At 43.2% G+C, this 22500-nt stretch overlaps 1 protein-coding gene across 6 annotated transcripts in view; it reads right to left on the reverse strand.

Moving 5' to 3' along the window:
• Nucleotides 1–22500, reverse strand: part of dmd (dystrophin) — a 555891-nt gene that overhangs the window by 139227 nt on the left and 394164 nt on the right. For all 6 annotated transcript variants that reach the window (XM_084050679.1, XM_084050677.1, XM_084050678.1 and 3 more), the window contains 13 exons: nucleotides 22021–22176; nucleotides 20914–21084; nucleotides 19545–19724; nucleotides 18307–18429; nucleotides 17019–17189; nucleotides 15226–15348; nucleotides 13680–13814; nucleotides 13228–13380; nucleotides 9779–9949; nucleotides 5148–5270; nucleotides 4508–4680; nucleotides 3028–3163; nucleotides 167–342 (listed from right to left, as the gene is read on the reverse strand). In XM_084050679.1, the coding sequence (XP_083906805.1) occupies nucleotides 167–342; nucleotides 3028–3163; nucleotides 4508–4680; nucleotides 5148–5270; nucleotides 9779–9949; nucleotides 13228–13380; nucleotides 13680–13814; nucleotides 15226–15348; nucleotides 17019–17189; nucleotides 18307–18429; nucleotides 19545–19724; nucleotides 20914–21084; nucleotides 22021–22176 (1991 nt within the window). The remainder of the gene's footprint in view (nucleotides 1–166; nucleotides 343–3027; nucleotides 3164–4507; nucleotides 4681–5147; nucleotides 5271–9778; nucleotides 9950–13227; nucleotides 13381–13679; nucleotides 13815–15225; nucleotides 15349–17018; nucleotides 17190–18306; nucleotides 18430–19544; nucleotides 19725–20913; nucleotides 21085–22020; nucleotides 22177–22500) is intronic.

Here is a 22500-nt window from a genome sequence, read left to right on the forward strand (position 1 = left end):
CAGTACTTAAGTAAATGTACTTGGTTACTTTCCACCACTGATGGAAGGATAGATAGATTCCTCAAGGAGGAAATGTTTAGTAGCAGTACTAACATCAGTACTATTAGCAGTGCTGATAGTAGTAGCCCGCTGTGTGGTAGTAATAGTAATTGTTGGTGTTACAAACCTCCTCTTGCGTTCGGTGAGCAGTTCAGTGATGTTGGCCCAGCGCGTGTTGAGCACTTTGACCTGTGTTCGTATGTGCGTGCTGTCCTCCGGTGTACTCTGCTGGCTGATGTCTTCCCCCGCTACCGTCACCCTGCCTAGCAACACCTCCTGGCTGGGGATGGCGTCCGTTAGCTCCTACAAACACGCACACGCACGCGCACACACACACGTTACTAGTGGTAAGTAATCATGTTCGGTAATAGTAATCTGGAACGTGCACTGCAATTGTTGTAATAATACAGGTGAATGAAAAAGACTTCAAACATTCAAGGGTGTGGGGTAGCACTGACCAGGTTTTTAGAGAAACAAACAAACAAAATGCAAACGTTTCGGCTTAGCTAGCATTTAGAGAATATCGTTGCTGTCGGGCGGAAACCTCTCATGTCCATATTCTAACTTTTTGTGTTTTTTTTTTCGTAAATGAATGCCCTACTTGATCACACTACAGCGTCACACAAAAGCATCGAAAGTAGCAGATCCGCAAGCTCAAAACGCGGCGCGAAGCGACGCGTTTTGAGCTTGTGGAACTGGTACTTTTGAATTTGTTCTATTTAAATCCTGAAAAGTAACAGTTCTGTGGGGTTTCCACCGCTCTGCACAAAATATTCCACCGCTCTGCACAAAATATTTTCAAATGGCCAAATACATAATAATTCCTTGGCATGGAAAAGGTTTGAGAACCACTGGTTTAACTTCTAAGCTATAGATGGCTGTCCTGTAGGTGTGTGTTATGAAAGAAGGTGTGTGTCTGTCTCAGAGCCATATATAAGGAGAGTTGCGTCGCCTCCGTTCACTTCATCGGGCCAGTCTTCTACAGAGCCTTCTATTGGCGACTAGTGACAAAGCTCTGTCTGAACCGGAAGTTTACGGAATGCACTGGAGTCTATGAGCGTTTGTCACTATCAGTGGTGTAAAGTAACTAAGTACATTTACTCAAGTACTGTACTTAAGTACACTTTTGAGGAATTTTCCCATTTTCAATACCTTTACTTCTACTCCACTACATCTCAGAGATAAATATGATACTTTTACTCCACTACAATTATTTGACAGCTTTAGTTACTAGTTACTTTGCAGATTTAGATTATTATCATAAAACGCACATTAACCACTTCCTAACCTACTATATATTTCGGCCATTTGAAAATAGCAGATCTACAAGCTCACAATGCGACACATTGTGAGCTTGTAGATCTGCTATTTTCAAAAGATTTTATACATTTTGAACGTGTGAAATGAGACATATGCACAATGATTACTTTTACTTTAGGTACTTTAAGTATATTTTGATGCCAATACTTTTGTACTTTTACTCAAGTCACTTTTACTTGTAACAGAGTATTTCTGCACAGCAGCATTGATACTTTTACTTAAGAACAAAATGTGAGTACTTTTTCCACAACTGGTCACTATTTCGAGTTAACATGAACCACATGACCGGCGCTGTTTTCTCCCCCCCCCCCCCCCCCCCCCCCCCCCCCGAGGTGATGCAACTCTCTAATACAAGGCTCTGGTCTGTGTGAGAAGTGGAGGTGGACGGCACAGCTGTTTGCTGTCAGTCACAAGCTGTCGCTTGTTTCGCGCCCCGAGGTGGGCATACATGTGCAGGTGGGCCAAGAGAGCTGATCACATGCATGCTAAAGTGGACCGGTCAGCTCTGATCTCACACACACGTGCACGGGCGTGTGTGCGTGGCGGCGCACACACTCAAACTTATCAGATCTGGACAACATGAGGGCAACCTCAATGTCCTTCGAGAATAAATAAAGGTTTGAAATGGGATACATGCGTCGCTGATGTGTGTCTCTAAATATTTCATCATACAGTAAATCAATTCTCGTCTTGTTTTCCATCAAACAGTCTTTATATTATTCATTATAAAAGTATCCTACTTTCAGATACTGCATTATTATGGAGGTCAGGGGTTTTCTGCCTGACAACAGCGATATATAAACCAGAACCCATCAGCTCTTAACCCATTAAATCCGGGAATGCATATATGTGTCATTTTAGATGTTTAGCTATTTTTTTTTTTTATCGTAAAAATCTGTTCAAATCTTTGAATATATGTCATTTGAAAGCGAACATTTTCAACTCAAATACTTGCTTCTGGGGATTCTACAAATGTCTTACAAATAATTATTTTAAACTTATGTTGCTATAATATCAGTGGTTCTCAAACTTTTTCATGTCAAGGACCCCAAAAATCGACTTTTTATTGGCCACGGACCCCCATCAGAAGCAAAGATTTGAGTTCACCAGAATCACTGGTCTTCTATTCTATCCTATTCGATATTCTATTCGATTCAATATTCTATTCTAATTGATTAGATTCTATTCCCGTATAATACCAATACCAGTCTCTCAGAGGGATTGAATTAGCCGCCTCATTCACAACCTGTGTGTGTGTGTGTGTGTGTGTGTGTGTGTGTGTGTGTGTGTGTGTGTGTGTGTGTGTGTGTGTGTGTGTGTGTGTGTGTGTGTGTGTGTGTGTGTGTGTGTGTGTGTGTGTGTGTGTGTGTGTGTGTGTGTGTGTGTGTGTGTGTGTCTGTGTGTGTGTGTGGGCCAAATATGGCGAAGGCGCTGTTATTTGTACCCCTAAAAGGTGTGGGAGTATTTGTCCATGATTTGCTGACTGTACATTTTTGACAGCACCTTGTAATATTTGTGTCCTTGTATTGTATCTCTCTTATGTGGACATAAATCAATGATTAAAATGTGAAAAATGATTAAAGTGTGATTAAAGTGTGTGTGTGTGTGTGTGTGTGTGTGTGTGTGTGTGTGTGTGTGTGTGTGTGTGTGTGTGTGTGTGTGTGTTACCCTGAGGTGTTGTCTGTGTGCTGCTGGGTCATTGTCGTACAGTTTGAGGGAGCTCTCAGCATCACTCAGCCAATCCTCCATTGACTTCTTGTCTGCCACAAACTTCTGCCACTTAACGTTGACTTCCTCCCAGCGCCTGAACGTGTACACACACACACACACACACACACACACACACACACACACACACACACACACACACACACACACACACACACACACACACACACACACACACACACACACACACACACACACACACACACAATACAGTGCAACAACAAATACAATCGAATAAAAAACAAGGGAGCTTCCTAGGTAGGAACAATAGGCTCTATGCACAGCAGCCATATTGGACAAAAATTGGGCCCCTTCCTTACTTCCTTCACAGGTGTTACCAATGATTCTAATGAAGGCTCTGTTCCATTTAGTGTAGCACAGTGGTTCTCAAACTTTTACATTTCAAGGACCCCCATAACTCTGAGAGTGTACAAATGGAACCAAATGGACCCGGGAGGGTCCATTTGGTTCCATTTGTACACTCTCAGAGTTACACCCCCTCAAGGAACCATGAGGGTCCCTGGACCACACTTTGAGACCCACTAGTATTTCCAGTGAGCCAACATGCACAATATCAGCACCCTGCCTCTGTTTGACCAGAATGGAACAGAGCCTTCATTAGTATCATTGGTAACACTGGTGAAGGAAGTAAGAAGAGGCCCAATTTCTCTCCAAAATGGCTGCTGTGCATAGAGCCTATTGTTAGGAAATATTGACCATCTCATTTCAGAAAGAAGCATCACATGCATCCTAGTTAAGTTCCTACATAATATAGGTCAAATTAAATTACAACAAATGTAAAACATCATCCATAGTTAGAATAGAGATGCTGGGTTTCAAGTGGTTAAATTTTTTTTTTTAAATCAATGCATTTGTTCTTTCATTTATTCATTCATTCATTAATCATTTCTTTTATCCATTCTCTCTTTCTTTTATTCATTCACTCATTCATTCGTGAACCCATTAAATCCGGAAAACGCATCTACAAATGTCTTCATTTTTCTGCAAACCGTATGCTGCTATACTATCATTGGTTCTCAAACTTTTTCATGTCAAGGACCCCCAGAATTAAATGTATTTGGTCACGGACCCCCATCTCAAAATATTTTGTTCCAGGGACCCCCAGAAGCAAAGATTGGAGTTACAAAAGTTCACTTTAAAAAATGATATATTCAAAGATTTGGACACATTTTCATGACTTTTCAAAAAAAATAGTAGATCTACATTGTAGATCTACTATTTTTTTTCACTCGGTGCCGCGCTATGAGCTTGTACATCTGCTATCTTTTAATAGCCAAAGTATAAAATAATGGCTATAGCTAAAATCTAAAATGACACAGTATGCGTTCCCGTATTGAATGGGCTAACTCATTAACTCATTAATTCTTCCATTCTCCCTCGGTAGTGTCTCTCTCCTAACCTCAGTCTGTCGTGGTACAGTTTGTTGAGTTTGTCCCAGTTGGTTTGGAGGAGCAGGGCGTTCTCCTGGATCCTCTGGCCCTCCAGGGGCCGGGCCCCCGCCACCATCTCCTCCTTCTTGGCCAGGGCTCCTTCCACCGGGCCCAGCAGCTTGTCCATGCTCCCCTTCACCTCCTGGAGGTGGTGGTAGAGGTATTAGAAATACAAAGGCAGGGTAAGTGATTTTCTTTGGTTAAAATAGGTGTTAAATAACTCTATATTCTGTTAGTAATCATTGTTATAGACTGTTTGTTCAGTAACAAGAGTCTCCATGTCTCTCCAGCTCTTTATTAAACAGAAAATGCATGTTCAGGTCAGGATACCAATTTGATCCAATCAAGATGAAATACTCGAAGAGAGGAATGCTGGAGCAACACGGACAGTTTAGGCCTTTTTATTTAGTGCGGTGCAAGTAACAAATAGACTGACATTTCGGTCTTTCTACCTTCCTCAGAGTCATGACTCTGAGGAAGGTCGAAAGACCGAAATGTCTTCTGCTACTATTATCCCTACACTTGTGACGCACCGGACTGGCCGTTTAAGGCTGAGGCGCAACGGTAGAATACCTTTGTTCTGAGGATAAAATACTCATTTATACTGACCTGGAGACAGTGCTGCTGCTCAGGCAGGTTGTGGTAGACAGCAGACCAGTATTCAGGAGAGTTCAGCTGGAAGTCTGCCACCGAGACTGCATGGAGCAGAGACTGGAGCTCTGACAGGTACTCCTATAGTACACACGCGCACGTGGGTGCACGCACGCACACACACACACACACGCGCGCGCGCACGCACGCACACATAGGCACGAACATACAGAGTCACAAACATACACACGTGGGCACAGTCATGTACATGCACGCACACACACACACACACACACACACACACACACACACACACACACACACACACACACACACACACACACACACACACACACACACACACACACACACACACACACACAGTCAGATATTTGGAAAACTTGGGAAAAGGTTAGAGAGCACGCACAAACTAAGTCCACCAATGAAATCACAGAACACATGCTAGTTATTACCACAAATAAAAGTTTACATGTACACACACAAACACACACAGACTAAAAGACCACGTCCACTGATCTGGGACCACACATCTAATAAAGTGACTTCTTTGACTTCAACCAAGATCCAAAAATAATGACTAAAATAACAACATTGATAATAGCCATGTTTCTGCCTCTAAAAGAGGAATCAAGGCAAAATTCAGATCTTGGTTTGACTCCAGTTGAGAGCCAAGTCTGTAGCAGTATATGTTTTAATCTATAGTAGAGTTAGAGCTAAGAAGAAGTTGGTTGAAGTCAATAGATATGTTCTAAACTTGTATAGATTGTAGGGCTGCAACACTAAATAGAACTAATCGGTTTTATCGATTATAAAAAAAAGCTAATTGATCATTTAATAAATTATATTATTGTGTGAGTATAAAATATGGCTTAAGTGGTTGATCGGTTAATTGATATATAACACATAAAAATAATATATATACATAAAAAAAATGCTTCTTGATTATTCGATTAATGGCAAAAGTAACTGGTAGAATAATAGCTAATAAAATGATGGATAGTTGCAGCCCTAATAGGTTGTGTTCTGCAGCAATGCTGCACTGAGAGAAATGTGATTTTCCAGAAGGGTTTTCACTGTGTTCATACCAGCCATGCAGAACATCATCTCATCACAAGACACGTTCAAACTATTGTTAAAACTTCAATTAAATTGATTTTTTTTTTTAAATCTTGTGCTGCGTTTAATCCTGTTTCCGGTGCTTTGACCGATACAAAAAGCACACATCCATCGGCGATGGAAATCAGCCCTATTTCCCACCTCAACTTTCCCTCATTGCTTTCTCTACTGTAGATGTTGTCCCAATAAATGTTTCTCTTTGCTTATTGTCAATAAAGCTCCTTTGATGGAGAGCTCAATAACCACTTTAACCAATTTCGACAATAAAGCAAATCGACAAGCTCACAACGTGCTGTGACGCGTTGCGAGCTCGTAGAACGGCTACTTTCAAAAATAATTTCAACGTTTTTGTTGGTTAAACCTGGCATCCTTATTGTGGGGAAGCCTTTCGCAGAAAATAGCAGATCATCAAGCTCACAACGCGTCGCAGCGCGACACGTTGTGAGCTTGATGATCGGCTATTTTCAGCGAAGATATTTTAATGCGGAGCGAAAACAGAAAAGTCACTAGAATAGGGCCCTGAGGGACTCCGGTCAACCGTGTATAGGGTTTAAGTGGTTAAGTGGTTCGGTGGTTATACACTCCCTCAGTCTAATAGTCAGTTGAACAATGTTATTATGGAATAGAGTGTAAGTGAGAGAGCAGCACTTACAATGGAGCTGCCTGGATGACTCACACTCTAAACGGAACGTATCGCCTCTGTCGGGTGGAAACCTCATAATATTATGTCCAAAACTGTTACTTTTCAGGATACAAAATAGCAAAAATAACAGATAAGCTCAAAACGAGCTTGTAGATCTGCTATTTGATGCTTTTGTGTGACGCTGTAGTATGATCAAGTATGATCAAAAGGTTTGAACACGGAGATAAGAGGTTTCTGCCCGACAACAACGGTATCTACTCAGCTGGGTCATTTCACTTCACCACACACCTGTGATCATGTTTGACTTGTCCAGAGGTGCTTTGATACGTCAGTAAAAAGGGTGGGACAAAAAAATCTATACAATCACGACACTGTATATCGATCGTACTCCCTCTTATCGTCAAGTATCGTAACGGCAAATATCAATATATTATGATATTCCATTATTAATAAGCACTGCAGGTGTACATAAAGCATACATACAGTACTGTATGCTTAGGACTTTAATGTGTTCCGCTTTATATATTTAAATGAAGTGGGACTCAAATGCAGTCAAATGAGTCTCCTACTGACCAGCCACCCGGTCATTGAATTATTGGCTCAGGAAAGCGACAAAAACTCTTATCCATGAATTTAAGTCTTCATGGGGTGTGTAATTGATAGAAAATAAGTCCTTTTTTGGGTGAACAACTGCTTTACTCTTAACTTTGTAAAACAACTGAAACCTGACAAAGGGAGAAAGTTCACCATAGTGAAAATAACAGAACATCTATCAATCCTCAACTCGATTGATCAGTTTTGCACAGATCTGACAGACCTCGTGTTAGTTATCATCTGAGTTAGCATGAAAGGACTAAAAGTGTCACTCTGTACTGTATCACCTTTGTACTACCTCTGACAGTTGTACCTGCATGCATGCTTGTTTGCGTGTGGTGAAATGAAACGAGACCAGAGTTTAACCACTTGTCCACTTAAACCCCGCATAATACTTTGTTGAGCAGGGTATCCTAGGCCTGACCCGCTTCTTTTCTCCCCGTTATGAGCTTTCAAATTGGCTATTTTTGTTGAATGTTCACCCTCACAATAGGGACGCTAGGGTTCATGGTTACTTGTTCCTATGTGCTTTGCCTTTTTTGTTCTTAGTTAATGTGTCCTTTAAATCCTGTGTATTTGTTATGTATATATGCCCTTTCCCTCGCTCATCATCAGAACCTAACCATAAACTAACCCTTTTAAATGGCCTAGAAAAACTATATGTTTCACCAGGAGAAACAAAATATAAAAATAAGGAAAAATAAGATTTCCCCATGTTTGAAGTGATTTATGATGATTTCAGATGTATATACTTTGCTTTAGACAGAGCCCTGGTTGTGTGTGTGTGTGTGTGTGGTGTTCTTGGGGTGCTTTATTGTGATTGGGTGACTTGGGATACATACATCTTCAGTGATTGGCTGGTCGGGGAACTGCAAGGGGGGCAGGCGTGTTATGTGATTGGTTGACAGGGAGGTGGGTGGGCATGCGGTGAGAGACAGAGTCAAAGACAGGGCAAACCAATGAGATTCTGAGCATGTGAGCACGTTTCACATGGACACACTTGAACGTGTAAAAACACCACAATGCAGCAAAACAAACAAACCCAAAAAACTCAACTCTGAAGTTCCTTTTGAAGGGAGACTGTACGATTACAGTTGTTTTCTGTCTCAACTGATCTATGAAACAAACTTCAGTGGCCTCTTTGAAAGGTCAGTTTAAACCCATGCAAGCAGTGGTGGAAAAAAAACACTCACATTTTCTACTGAAGTAAAAGTATCAATACTGCAATGTAGAAACACTCTGTCCTTTGAAAATAGCAGATCTACAAGCTCACAATGCGACGCATTGTGAGCTTGTAGATTGGCTATTTTCAAATGGCCGAAATGTATAAAAGGGCTGAAGTAGTTAATATATGTCTACAAAGTAACTAGTAACGTTATAGTTTTCAAATAATTGTAGTGGAGTAAAAGTACAATATTTGACTCTGAGATGTAGTGGATTAAAAGTAAAACAAATTGGAAATACTCCAGTAAAGTAAAAGTACCTCAACATTTTTCTTAAGTAAATGCACTTACTAGTAACTTTCCACCACTGCATAAGATGTTATGACTCCTAAATTTAATACAGGCCCCTGTAGAGAAACTAGTTTGAGAAGCATTGGTTGTAAACTATGTACTCATGTGAACCTGATGAATTGAAGACTAAAACACTAAACTAAACTTTTAACTAGTTTAAACGACTTTTGTATAGAAAAGGACTATATTGCACCGCAGACATTATCTTTGGTTGCATGTGAAATTGGCCAGTGTTACAGTAGCTAGTAATGTAACCTTGTCTAGTCGAGTTATTTTGTTAGTGAATAGAAACCCAGGCCACATTGTCTTGGATAGTTAAGTTAGTATGTCATATCGTTGTTGTCGGGCAGAAACCTTTTATGTCCAAAACATTTTTCATTGGTTAAATGTTTATAAAACCCAGACACACTTTCAGAGCTATAAAATAGAGAATTAGCCGATCTAAAAGCTCTCAACACGTCACAGTGTGAAGAGTTTAGAGAGCTTTTAGATCAGCCATTTTTCTTTTGTGGGACACTCTTTTCCCATTACAACCGGGATAGCATAATATGTGTCATTTTAGATTTTTTTTTGCGTTGGCTATTCAAAAATAGTAGATATACAAGCGAGCTTGTACATCTGCTATTTTTGAACATTTTTGAAAGATCTTGAAAGTGTGATAACTACTGATTTGACATTGAAATATGGAGATACAAGGTTTCTGCTCGACAGCGGCGATGTTCCTGTTAGTGAAGATAAAACCAGGCCTATAGGAAACTCACACATTGTCTTTTGAAGGGTATGAACTTGCCCTCCACCTCTACCCAGCGCGTGTTCAGCTGGAGTAGGCGGGGCTCCACTAGCTTGGCGGCTCCGCCCTCTGACAGCTGACTGGCTAAGCCCTGCACCTCCTTAAGGTCCGCCCTCTTCTCCTCGAACTCTGAGCCAATTTCCTATTGGATAAAAACCAACCAGGGGGGGGGGTGTGGGTGAGGGGCAGGTCACTCGCTATATTGGCTGTTTAAAGTCCAGCGTGGGGTGGAAAGTGCACACAATGGATATAGTCTCCGACACGCTTCAGGAGTCAAAGGCAAAATAAACGAACGAAAAGAAAACATACATTCACTCACGGTACATGAACGAAAAGGACAACATATCTTGTTCGTACTGGAGTCTCGCATAGTCAGGCGTTTCGGAGATCTCCCTCCTACCAATATGATCTCGGTTTTATGTAGATGCTTGAACTGGGTGGAAAGATTTTTTTTTAAATAACCGTATTTTTAGCAACAATATTGAAAGACTTTTTAGGCGGTCCTTCACATTGGGACGACATCAGGATTTGTTAGGTTTTTTATAGCTGACGTTTTCTCGGCTTTTCTAGACCCTCGATTGAATTTACATGTCACCAAATCTAACTTTTTTTATTCTACTGTCACTTTATTTTGATTCATTCTTACAGTATGTGTTAATCACATGTAATAATGTGCACTTTGCATCATCGTTGACCATTGCATTTTCTCTGTTTTTATTCTTAAGCACACTGAGTCTGCGCTTGTCGTATGAAATGTGATATATAAATAAAGGTGACTTGACCAGGTTTATTAGTATAGGGGGAGATCTCCGATATGTCTGGCAACACTAGACTGTTAAGCGTAAACCACACATACGACATACATACAGTACAGTGCACAGAAAAAGCCATATCGTATGTTAGAACGTTCTCCGTTTCTGGCTATATAGGAAATGACGAGATAGGTGCTGTAGTTAGGAGGCACACACTGCCATTGAGACTTTTATTGACATCAACCAGTACAGGTGTTGTTATAGCCTTTGAAGAGCACACAGGATATAAAGCTATTGGCCAAAATACATTACTCCTTCTGACGTCAGAAAATGTTCCGGTTCGGAAACGCTTTCCGAAGCTATAGTTCAGAGAGTCAGGACATCTATTCTAGAGCATTGGTTCTCAAAGTGGGGTCCAGGGACCCCCAGGGGTCCTTGGGTGGGGGTACCAGGGGGTCCCCAGCAAAACTAATTGAGCTAATATGGCGTCACAATAACTTTAACCACTTTAACCATATTGCATACGTTGACTATTCAAAAATATGATTTTTGAAAAATCCTGGCACAGAAATATTTTTTGAGACAGGGGGTCCGCAGCCGAAAAAAAACATCATTTTGGGGGTCCTTGACATGAAAAAGTTTGAGAACCTTTTCATTCTAGAGCCTTGGTTCTCAAAGTGGGGTCCGGGGACCCCCAGGGGTACTTGAGGGGGTTCCAGGGGGTACCCAGCAAAATGTGTAAATATAGCATCAGAATAATTATGACCTTTTATACTTTGGCTATTCAAAAATAGCAGATATACAAGCTCATAGCGCGGCACAGAGTGCCGCGCTATGAGCTTGTAGATCTGCTATTTTTGAAAAATCTTGAATTTTTTTGCAAATCTTTGAATATATATATTTTTAAAGCGAACATTTGTAACTCTAATCTTTGCTTCTGGGGGTCCCTGGAACAAAATATCTTTAGATGGGGGTCCGCAGCCAAATACATATCATTTTGGGGGTCCTTGACATGAAAAAGTTTGAGAACCTTTTTATTCTAGAGGTTCACGGGTTTCGAGGGAAAAGTTCCTGGGACCGCCCTTTCCAAAGCTCGGAATGACGTCCATTTGAAGTTACATAATCGCCTCCCTTTTCCGAATAAAAGTTGGGACGTCAGAGGAAGTATGTATTTGTGCTTAAGTTGTGTGTGTGTGGGGCAGGGCGGGGCCTCTCTTCCAGTGTTGCCAGATTCTCTGAGAGAAACAAGCAACCAGGTCTAGGAAAACCAGCCCAAAAGAAGCGACTACGGGCCACATGAGCACTTTAACATATACATCAGCTATTTGAAAATAGCAGATCTACAAGCTCACAACGCGTCGCGATGCGACGCGTTGTGAGCTTGTAGATCTGCTATTTTCAAATAAAATCTTGCGGGGAAATTATAATAAGCAGATCTGGCAACCCTGCTCTCTTCCTGGGAGCTATAAAAAGAACAAAAAAACTCAAATAAGAAGAAGAAGCAGGCAACCCAAGTGTCAAGCGGAGACGGGAATGTGTGGACAGGACGGGACGGGACGGCCCCGGGGCTGTGGGGACAGAGCGAGACAGACAAAGAGGGGACAGACGGACAGACGAGCAGACAGACGAGCAGACGGACGGACGGACAGCGTGGCATGGCAGTTTTTTTTTGCGGATGTGGGGCGATGCGGTGATGAGGCAGACCGCTCAGCGGAATGTCATAGTGGTTATCTGGAAATGAACAGACACACGTCAATGAAAACAGACAGACAGACAGACAGAGAGAGAGACAGAGAGGTCAACGCTCCGGGTGGAGCGGAGGGGTCACACCTTCTTGTCATTGGCTAATTCATTCATCTCAGAAATGAATGGAGTCGTCAAATATTTATACAGTATATGAATGTATATATAATATATATATATATATATATATATATATAGAGAGAGAGAGAGACAGACAGAGACAGACAGTGAGCGAGAGAGAGAGAGAGAGAGAGAGAGAGAGAGAGAGAGAGAGAGAGAGAGAGAGAGAGAGAGAGAGAGAGAGAGAGAGAGAGAGCACTCCAATCATTTCAATTTCAACGATTTCCCTTTGAAATTAAATATTTATGTTTTTGGATTTGAATTGCAAACAGGCTCGACCCCGGCATCCAAATCAATCAGTTCGGAGAGGAGAGGAGAGGAGAGGAGAGGAGAGGAGAGGAGAGGAGAGCAGAGGAGAGGAGAGGAGAGGAGAGAAAAAGTTGCTCTCCTCTCCTTACTTATTTAAAACATGTAATGTTTTAAATAAGTCCAATAAAAAGATGAAGAGTGTGATGAGGAGGACAGGTGAGGAAGATGAGCGAGAGAGAGAGAGAGAGAGAGAGAGTGTGTAGTACGTACATAATCACTTGTGTGCATACTGTATGTGTAGGTGTAAGTCTAACCGTACATGTCTGTGGTCATATTTTATATCGTCTCTGTCCGGTGGAAACCTCCAAAATGTCCAAAAACTTCAATCAAAAGTAGCAGATCTTCGAGCTTGTAGATCTGCTACTTATGACGCTATTACGCAACTCTGTAGTGTGATTAAGTCGGACATTCATTTACGGAAAAACACAAAATGGTTAGAACACCGGAGATAAGAGGTTTGGCCAGATTTTAGCGACGGTGTCGGTGTGTGTGCTACCTTAACGGTCTTCTCCTCGGGGGGGTCGGGGAGCTGCTCCACGGTGCGCTGGATGTCGTCAAGCCAGGCCAGCAGGTCATGTGACTTCCTGCGGTACTGGTACCACTGTGGAGCCATGGCCATGGCCTTCCTGTTCCTCGTCACGCGCAGGTCCTGCATTTACACGCACGCACACACGAACGCCATACGCACGCACGCACGCACACACGAACGCCATACGCACGCACACACGCACGCACACGCACATGCGCACGTACACGAGCACACACGCATGCTCAGACACACGCGCACACACACACACACACACACTGTTAGCTTGTATTGATTTGTGGATACATATTTTGCTTACCGAATATATAAACTAAGGATTTATACAAACGCGTGCGTGTGCATGTGCATGTGCGTGTGCGTGTGCGTGTGCGTGTGCGTGTGCGTGTGCGTGTGCATGTTACCTTGACGGTGCTGTACTTGCTGTTGAGCTGGTTGTGTTTGAGTCGGACTCGCTCTCTCTTGTCGGGGTCGGGGGCTCTTTTCTGCAGGTTCTCCCCTCGCACCAGCAACTCCTTCACCGCTACCTCCTCACAGTCCTGCACGCACACGCACACGCACACGCACACACACACACACACACACACACATAATGCACACGCGCAAAGAAATACAAAGACATACAGGGAATAAAATTAGAGTTATGCGGCACGTGTGCGTATATGTGGTGTGTGTGTGTGTGTGTGTGTGTGTGTGTGTGTGTGCGTGCGTGTGTGTGTGTGTGTGTGTGTGCATGTGCGTGTGCGTGTGCGTGCGTGCACGTGCTGCTATTGTGACTTTGTGAGAACCAAATCTTCCCACAAGGACAGAAAGATGTGAAGTGAGGTGACAAAGTGACAATTTGCTGGTCCTCAGTGTTAAAGGTCAGGGAGTTAATGTAGTGAATGGAAATGAGACAGAACTCTCTCACAAGTACAGTATATCAGTGTATGTGTGTGTGGAAAGGCTCAGTGACTTCCAAGATCCTCTGTGTGTAAAATCGCCACGGACCTCAAATGGGACAAAAAGTATTAGCAGTGCTTGTAGCCTTGTACTGTCTCTGTCATCTGAAGACATTCTGGGTGGGCCCCCAGCACAAATCCTCAGGTTGTTCTGCAACAGCCCCATCGAGACCATCCTGTCAGGTTGCATCAGCACCTGGTGCGGGAACTTCCCTCTCTCCGAGAAACACACGAGAAGCGGTGTGTGCAGTCAAAGCTGAGCGAATCATCGAGGACGCTCTCCACCCCAGCCACTAATCTATTCTCACCGCTACTGCGACTACAGTATATGGCCAGGGGAGTGCCATACCACCAGGTTTTCTGAAGAGTTTATGCCTGGCTACCATCAAAATGTTGAAAAAAATAAATAATCCTGAGCACGCCTGTCCCAAGCCGTCCTGAATGACACAGGCCACCACACAGGATTATTTTTCTGTAGGCATAAGACTGTTGGGGTGCTCTGGTGCTGGATGTGAACTGCCACCTATGTTTTGCCTGATTCACTGCCTTTTTTGCCAATTGTTAAATTAGTTGTACTTTTTCTGTAATTGTATTCTTGCTCTGTAAAGTTTGAGCTGCATGTCATGAAAGGTGCTATACAAATAAAGTGTATTATTATTATAATGTTTACAATTACAGGCCTGAGAGTATCTGCTACTACTGTGTCTTCTGCTATTTTAACCTCATGTAAATTATATATTTGTTATATCTACTGCTGTTTTAACTGCCTCATTCCAGTGCCATTCCTTCTAACCATGTTCCTCGTGTATGTAAGTCTGTATTTAACGCTACTCATATCAGGAACACCTGACCTGTTTTCTTTGTTCTTTCTCTATTCTCCGTCCCTCTCCTGACAACTACAAACGGCGGGGAGCTTGTCTACGAAATAAAACACTTTCACCCACGTTTGGTGGACCTGCTGTAAACCTGTGGTGTGACAATAAAAGGTGCCGCTGAAGATGAGGTTGACCTTGTTTTCCTGGAAGTCGTCTTCCTGTAGGTTCTCTCCCTGGTTGGCCTCTTCTTCCAACAGCCCCAGCCAGATCTCAGCCTCACTGTGGTACTGGTCCAACTCCTTAGCTGTAGCTGCAGTCTGGTATAGGACACACAGAGTTATATAAAAGAAAGTCATGAAAAATACGCTGCAGTTTTTCTGCTTAGGATTGTGAGCCCCGCCCAGAAAACTGCTCTTAAACTTCTTAAACTGATTGGAATTAAAATACCCTTAAATCCACTCTATTATGTTCTAGGGGCAGACATAAATATCATATTAACAAAAGGAAACCGACATCTAGTGCGAGCTTTGCTCTACGCTGCTCGGTTGTCAATCCTCAATAAACGGATTGATGACAGTCCTCCAAGTGTCCTACAATGGTTTGAAAAAGTGTTACGTTTAATTCCCTTGGAGAGACTATCATACGTTCTACGGGTATCTTGTCCGAATTTGTAGAAGCATGGCTGCCCTTAGCACCATATATAGGGGATGAGTGGCTTAATGTCTTGTGTATTGGAGTGACGGAGGATGTCAGTTAGTTGCCATACTAATTGGGAGGCAGGGGATGGATACAAATGGTAGAGCGCTATATGGGAGTGAGGCAGTACAGAGGCAACTCATGTCCAGTCTCACGTCCAACTCCAAGTATCGAGGCTTTAAGTGGTTCATTTAATACATTTCCCATTGTGTTTTTTGTTTTATTGTGGCCCCTGGCCACCCACAATGGGTCGCCAGGGGCCACCCATTGTGGGTGGAAGGGGTGTACAATGGGGGGTGTACAATGGGTGGCCAATCACAGTGCAGCAAATGTCAATGTCCCAACCCCACTTATAGGGGCGGCTACACCGCCCAAAAATGTATTGGAGGATAAACCCCTTGAGATGCATCATCTTGTTTTCCAGGGGGTCCTCAAACTCTGGGTAGCTCAGTCGGTAGAGTTCTCGCCTTTGGACCACAAGGGCATGGGTTCGATCCCAGACGCAGCCAACTCAGCTCAGCACATGAGTAGCACGGCTTGAGTAACGGCAAAGTGGTGTTGTAAGTACTGGGAGCTGATAATAGGTGTAGCACTCCACCTCAGTATTCTATCTCCCAGGAGTCTAGCGCATTGTGAAACGAGAATAGACTCTCCCGCGTTCTTAGTTGGCTGATACCGACATTAAGCCTCTCCACAGTGGTGGAAAGTAACTAAGTACATTTACTTAAGTACTGTACTTAAGTACAATTTTGAGGTCTTTGTACTTTACTTGAGTATTTCCAATTTCCAATACTTTTACTTCTACTCCACTACATTTCAGAGGCAAATATTGTACTTTTACTCCACTACTATTATTTGAAAACTTTAGTTACTAGTTACTTTTCAGATATAAACTATGATATTACGAGACATACATTAACCACTTTAGCCCTATTTTATACATAGGCTATTTGAAAATAGCAGATCTACAAGCTCACAACGCGTCGCATCGCGACGCGTTGTGAGCTTGTAGATCGGCTATTTTCAAATATTTAGTACTTTTACTTTTGGTACTTTAAGTACATTTTGATGCCAATACTTTTGTACTTTTACTCAAGTAAATTTTTTATTTTGGATTTTTACTTGTAACAGAGTATTTTTATATTGCAGTATTGGTACTTTTACTTAGAGAGAATTTGAGTACTTTTTCCACCACTGCCTCTCCGACGTACTCCCATACATTCATCCATCCATCATTGACCCATCCATTCACCATCCATTCCTCTCCTCTCTCTCCCTCCCTCCATCGTACCAGTCCAGAGGTGATGCGTTGGGAGATGTGTTCAAAGCGCTGGTCCAGGTGGTCCAGTCTGGGTCTGATGTGGTTCTGGCAGTTCTCGCCCCGCGTGGCCATCAGCTCGTCAGCCAGAGACCGCACCTCCTCCACCCGCCCACGCATCAGCTCCAGCTCCGCACGCAGCGTCTACACGCACACGCACACACACACACACACACACACACACACACACACACACACACACACACACACACACAGACACACAAACACACACAGGGTGGTCGTGAATTTCAACAATTAAGAAAAAGATTCCAATAGAGATTTCAAATGAAGTAACCCATAGGAAATATGCCTTGAATTACCCAAATATATGTAAAACTTACTGCGGATATCGAGGCTCCAAAATACATTTTTACAACACAGTTTCATTTCCCCACCTCACGCAATACATACAAAAATGTAATTATTTCTTTCTTTCTTTCTTTCTTTCTTTCTTTCTTTCTTTCTTTCTTTCTTTCTTTCTTTCTTTCTGTCATTCTGTATTGCTGTCTTTCTGTCTTTCTGTCTTTCCTTCTTGCTTTCTTTCTTTCTTCTTTCTTTCTTTCAACAAAGGGAGAGGGGTTGAAGCGATGCAAAGAAAGGAAGACATCAATGGCTCCGGCTTGGCCCAGGCGCTCCCAACACAATTGGCAGTGATCACAGGTTGGCAAAGCCAGCTGGGGTTTTGTGTCCTTGTCACTGCTCTGGTTGGTCGTGGCACCTGTTCAGCAGGAAGGGGATCTGGGGGAGTGAAGTGTGAACCTCCTGTTCTCCTGGTGAAACTCCTCGCTGTCTGGTGAAATGACTGCATGTTTTACCGGAGGAGCCATCGTGTCTACACCCTCCTCTCAAGACCAACACTGGAGGTTGGCAGTGGATATTTAGGTGTGGGGGGGGGGTTATTGCCAAAACGTGTTTAGTTAAAGAAGAAGAAGAAGAAGAAGAAGAAGAAGAAGGAGAAGAAGAAGAAGAAGAAGAAGAAGAAGAAGAAGAAGAAGAAGAAGAAGAAGAAGAAGAAGAAGAAGAAGAAGAAGAAGAAAGATAAGAAGAAGAAGAAAGCAGAAGTAATACTTGCCATCTGTGAACAATAGTTCCAAACAATACTGTATTTCCAAACATTGAATCATCAAAGAGTCAAAGAGTGTTAAAACTGTATAAAAAAATTGGTTGTATGACGAAATACTCTATACTGGAGCTTAAGTGCCTGGGAAGAAATCGGAGAAAAACAGAACGAAAGAGTTGAGAATGAAAAGACGTTAATAACCTTCAGCACGACATCGTTGGGGCCGTCTCTGTCCATCTCCTCCATCTTTCTCTCCGCTCCGTCTATCCATTCATTCACTTCCGTCATCTCTCCATCCAGCTTCTGCATCTGTCGCTGGTAGTCCTGGGACACACAGGGAGAGAGAAGCGGCACACACACACACACACACACACAAACGTTTGTATTACTATACTAACCAGGACTCGTAATCGCCCACGTACTCGGCGCGTTGTGAGCTTGAACATCGGCTATTTTCGGTGCAAGACACCGAATATATATATAGGTATAAATTAGCCTCGGAAACCCATGGCTTTTTTTTTTTGTTTCAAAGAAACAAAGGGGAGGCGGGGGGCAGGGGAGGCGGGGACATAGATTGGTGAAGTTGGGTTTGGATCTGCCCTTCTGCCCTTCAAGACCATCGATTGGGCTCGTTCTTTCAGTCTAGGTATAAATTAACTCAGGGGTCTTCAACGTTTTCAGGCCAAGGACCCCCTAGCTGAGAGAGAGATGAAGCAGGGACCCCCTCTATATCGTATACAATTGTGTTTCAGATTTTTTTTTTAATGTTTACGTGGTCTGCTCTTTTTTCCCTCTACACCTATAGCCTCTTTGCCAAAAATAGCCGATCTACAAGCTCACAACGCCTCGCAGCGCGATTTTGGCTTAAGTTCTCCTCAGAAAAGGGATGCTAGGGTTCAAGTGGTTACGGTAAGATAAAAATCACACCCAGTGTGAAGTGGGCGGTGTGGTCACAGTGGTCATCACAGTGATGGAAGTGATTCACTTAAAAAAAAAACATAAAAGTGTTTTTTTTAAGTCCATATGCTATTCATAGGGCTGCACATGTGTCATGTGTTTCGCTAGCCAATCACAGTCCTGAATTTGCAAAGTCAGCCAATCACATTACAGCTAGTGGTGATGACACTAGCTGTAATGTGATTGGCTGACTTTGCAAAAGTATCGATTTGCATTGACTGCGGAAGGGTTAGGGTTGTAGACTGCGTTGTAGACTATTGGCCAATCACGGTGCAGGATTGGTCAGTGTCCAAACCTCACTTATAGGGGGGCGGTTACACCGCCCCAAAAAAATCATATCACACAAAGATTTGGCGGACCCCCTGTAGTAACTCTGAGGACCACCCCCTAGGGGTCCCGGACCCCCTGTTGAAGACCCCTGAATTAACTCATTGACTGCCATTGACGAGTACACTCGTTGTATTTCAACCCAAAGGGCTCACCAGCAGTAGGTTGAGCCATTCCTCGGCCCTGGAGGTGACGGCGATCCAGTTGCAGCGCAGCAGGCTGACCTTGTCGTCCACCAGGCCCCCGTGGCCCCTCAGCACGGCCTTGAGGGCCTCGGCCAGGTCCACCACGGCCTGCAGCTGGGGCTGCCGCTTCACCGTCTCCCCCTGCACAGACTGATGAGGAAAGGGGGGGGGGGGGGGGGGGGGGGGGCTTTAACATTCCTTGTATACAGTGGTGTAAAGTAACTGATTACATTTACTCAAGTACTGTACTTAAGTACCATTTTGAGGTACTTTTACTTTACTGAAGTATTTCCGATTCTTGTCTATACTTTTACTTCTACTCCACTACACCTCAGAGGGAAACTTTTACTCCACTACAATTATTTGAAAGCTTTAGTTACTAGTTACTTTGCAGATATACATTATTATATTATAAAACATATATTAACCACTTTAGCCCTATTTCATACGTAGGCTATTTGAAAATAGCAGATCTACAAGCTCACAACGCGTCGCATCGCGACGCGTTGTGAGCTTGTAGATCGGCTATTTTCAAACATTTTAGTACTTTTACTTTTGGTACTTCAAGTACATTTTGATACCAATACTTTTGTACTTTTACTCAAGTCAATTTTGAATTCCAGACTTTCACTTGTAACAGAGTACTTCTACATTGCAGCATTGACACTTTTACTTAAGTCAAACATTTGAGTACTTTTTCCACCACTGCTTGCATATTATGCAAATGTTCTTGGCAACATAAAATGAATTCTGAATGCGTGATCCTGTTCAAGGAGGGATTAACGTTTCCCCAAGATTCTTTTATTGTTATTCTTTTCCCTTCGCCTGTTCATTCATGCTGTATGCCTGACAGTCAGGGGGAATACGCTTTTATCGTTCTAGCGATGTGTGATTGTGTGTGTAATGTACACCTTATTAACACATTGCCTGCAAAGGACGTATATATATATCTATCTTTTTTGTTTTAATTACAAGACGGCACTCTTAGTAAAGCAATGGATGATTCCTTGACTCTGAGAGAATCACAGAAGCAGAGATGACGTCATCCCAAAAACAGTCAGTCCATCCACTCCCATGTTACAGTATGAGATGTAGAAAAACCCATCTAGCTCGGATTTCTTCTGTTTTGGGTGGCCATATTCAACTGCCGATTACAACAGAATGGCCGATCGCGGTCAAAATGTTTTTGTTCCGGTGGATAGACGAGAGCCTCCCGCACCCCCCAGACAGCCTTTTTTTTACATTCGCGTCATTGTGTGTGTGTGTGTGTGTGTGTGTGTGCGTGTGCGTGTGCGTGTGTGTGTGTGTGTGCGTGTGCGTGTGTGTGCGTGTGCGTCACCTGTGCCCAGGCCAGCTCTCCCTCCAGGTCCTGAGGCATGCCGTCCACGGCAGAGCGCTGTGTGAGCTCTGCGTCGGTGGCGGCCAGCCACTCCGTCAGGGCGTTCAGCTCCTTACGCAACTTCCTGGACAACTTCACACTCTTCTCCAACTCCGTCTTACTTTCTGTCACCTGGAGAACACACACACACACACACACACACACACACACACACACACACACACACACACACACACACACACACACACACACACACACAAATGATTTTTGGGGGTCCCCAGATGAAAGTAAAATGACAATCTAAGGACTTTTAATACTTGAAAAAAAGAAAATAAATGAAATAAAAAAATGTAATGAATTGAAAGTAATCAACAAACTATACAATAAAAACTGGTCAAACATTGGCCAAATTGTCATGGTGAGCAAACAAGATTCAACTACCTGACAGACAGACCTGGCTTACATTGGTTCCTTTCATTCCAAAACATGCATTCATCATTGGACAGGGACATATTTTTCAGTGACATTTCACCGCACATTCTAATTTACTTGCTAAGATATTTTTAAGTGATGTTATTTTGTACTGTGACTGTATGTTCAAAGATCTCATTCTGTGTCCCTGTGGATATTTTATTAAATCGGCCACACGGCTCACCACAATCGTGAAAATAGACTGAATGTAATGCCTCAACTCCTACAATTCCAAGTGCTTGTCAGGATGGGGGGTCCCCAGTTCAAATATGATTATTCTGGGGGGGTTCGCGGCCTGAGAAGATTGAGTGATCTAATGCACATTAGGCCACAGACCCTAATATGACCCTCAAATGGGGGTCTGTAGTCTAATGCATATTAAACCGGAGGGTCCATGGAATTTGAAAAGGTTGAGAATCACTGGTGTGTGTATGACTGCGTGTGATGATGTGCACTGACCTGTGTGTATGCCTGTGTGTGTGTGTGTGTGTGTGTGTGTGTGTGTGTGTGTGTGTGTGTGTGTGTGTGTGTGTGTGTGCGTGCGTGCGTGCGTGCGTGCGTGCGTGCGTGCGTGCGTGTGTGTGTGCGTGTGTGTGTGTGTGTGTGTGTGCGCCGTGTGATGATGTGCGCACTGACCTGCGCTCCCAGTTGGTTGTAGAGCAGCTTCATGGCGGTCAGCCTGTCGTCCAGCTCCTTGGGCTGCTCCGTCTGCTGTCTCTGCACCACCTGTCTGCCCGTCTTTATCACCGTCTCCACCTCGCCCTTCACTTCACTCAGCGTCTTGTACAACTTCTGTTAGCGGTGGGGCGGATACACACACAAACACAAACACACACACACACAAATGAAGCAGATGCACTTTTGATCGACCAAAGAAAGAAAAGCAATTCCTCTGTTAAAGACCCTGTAAGCAGGAAGTACCCTAACCCAGTGTGATTACGCCTATAAGCAGTAGTATCCCACTGAGCATTTTTCGACCAGGCTAAAACCTAGGCTAAAACCGTTTCTATATCAGTGGTGCTCAATCTTTTTCATGTCAAGGACCCCCAAAATTATATGCATTTGGCCGTGGACCCCCATCAAAATATGTTTTGTTCCAGGGACCCCCAGAAGCAA

This window comes from Gymnoscopelus microlampas (assembly GCF_963454915.1).
Source record: "Gymnoscopelus microlampas genome assembly, chromosome: 24".
In the NCBI taxonomy this organism is placed as follows: Eukaryota; Metazoa; Chordata; class Actinopteri; order Myctophiformes; family Myctophidae; genus Gymnoscopelus; species Gymnoscopelus microlampas.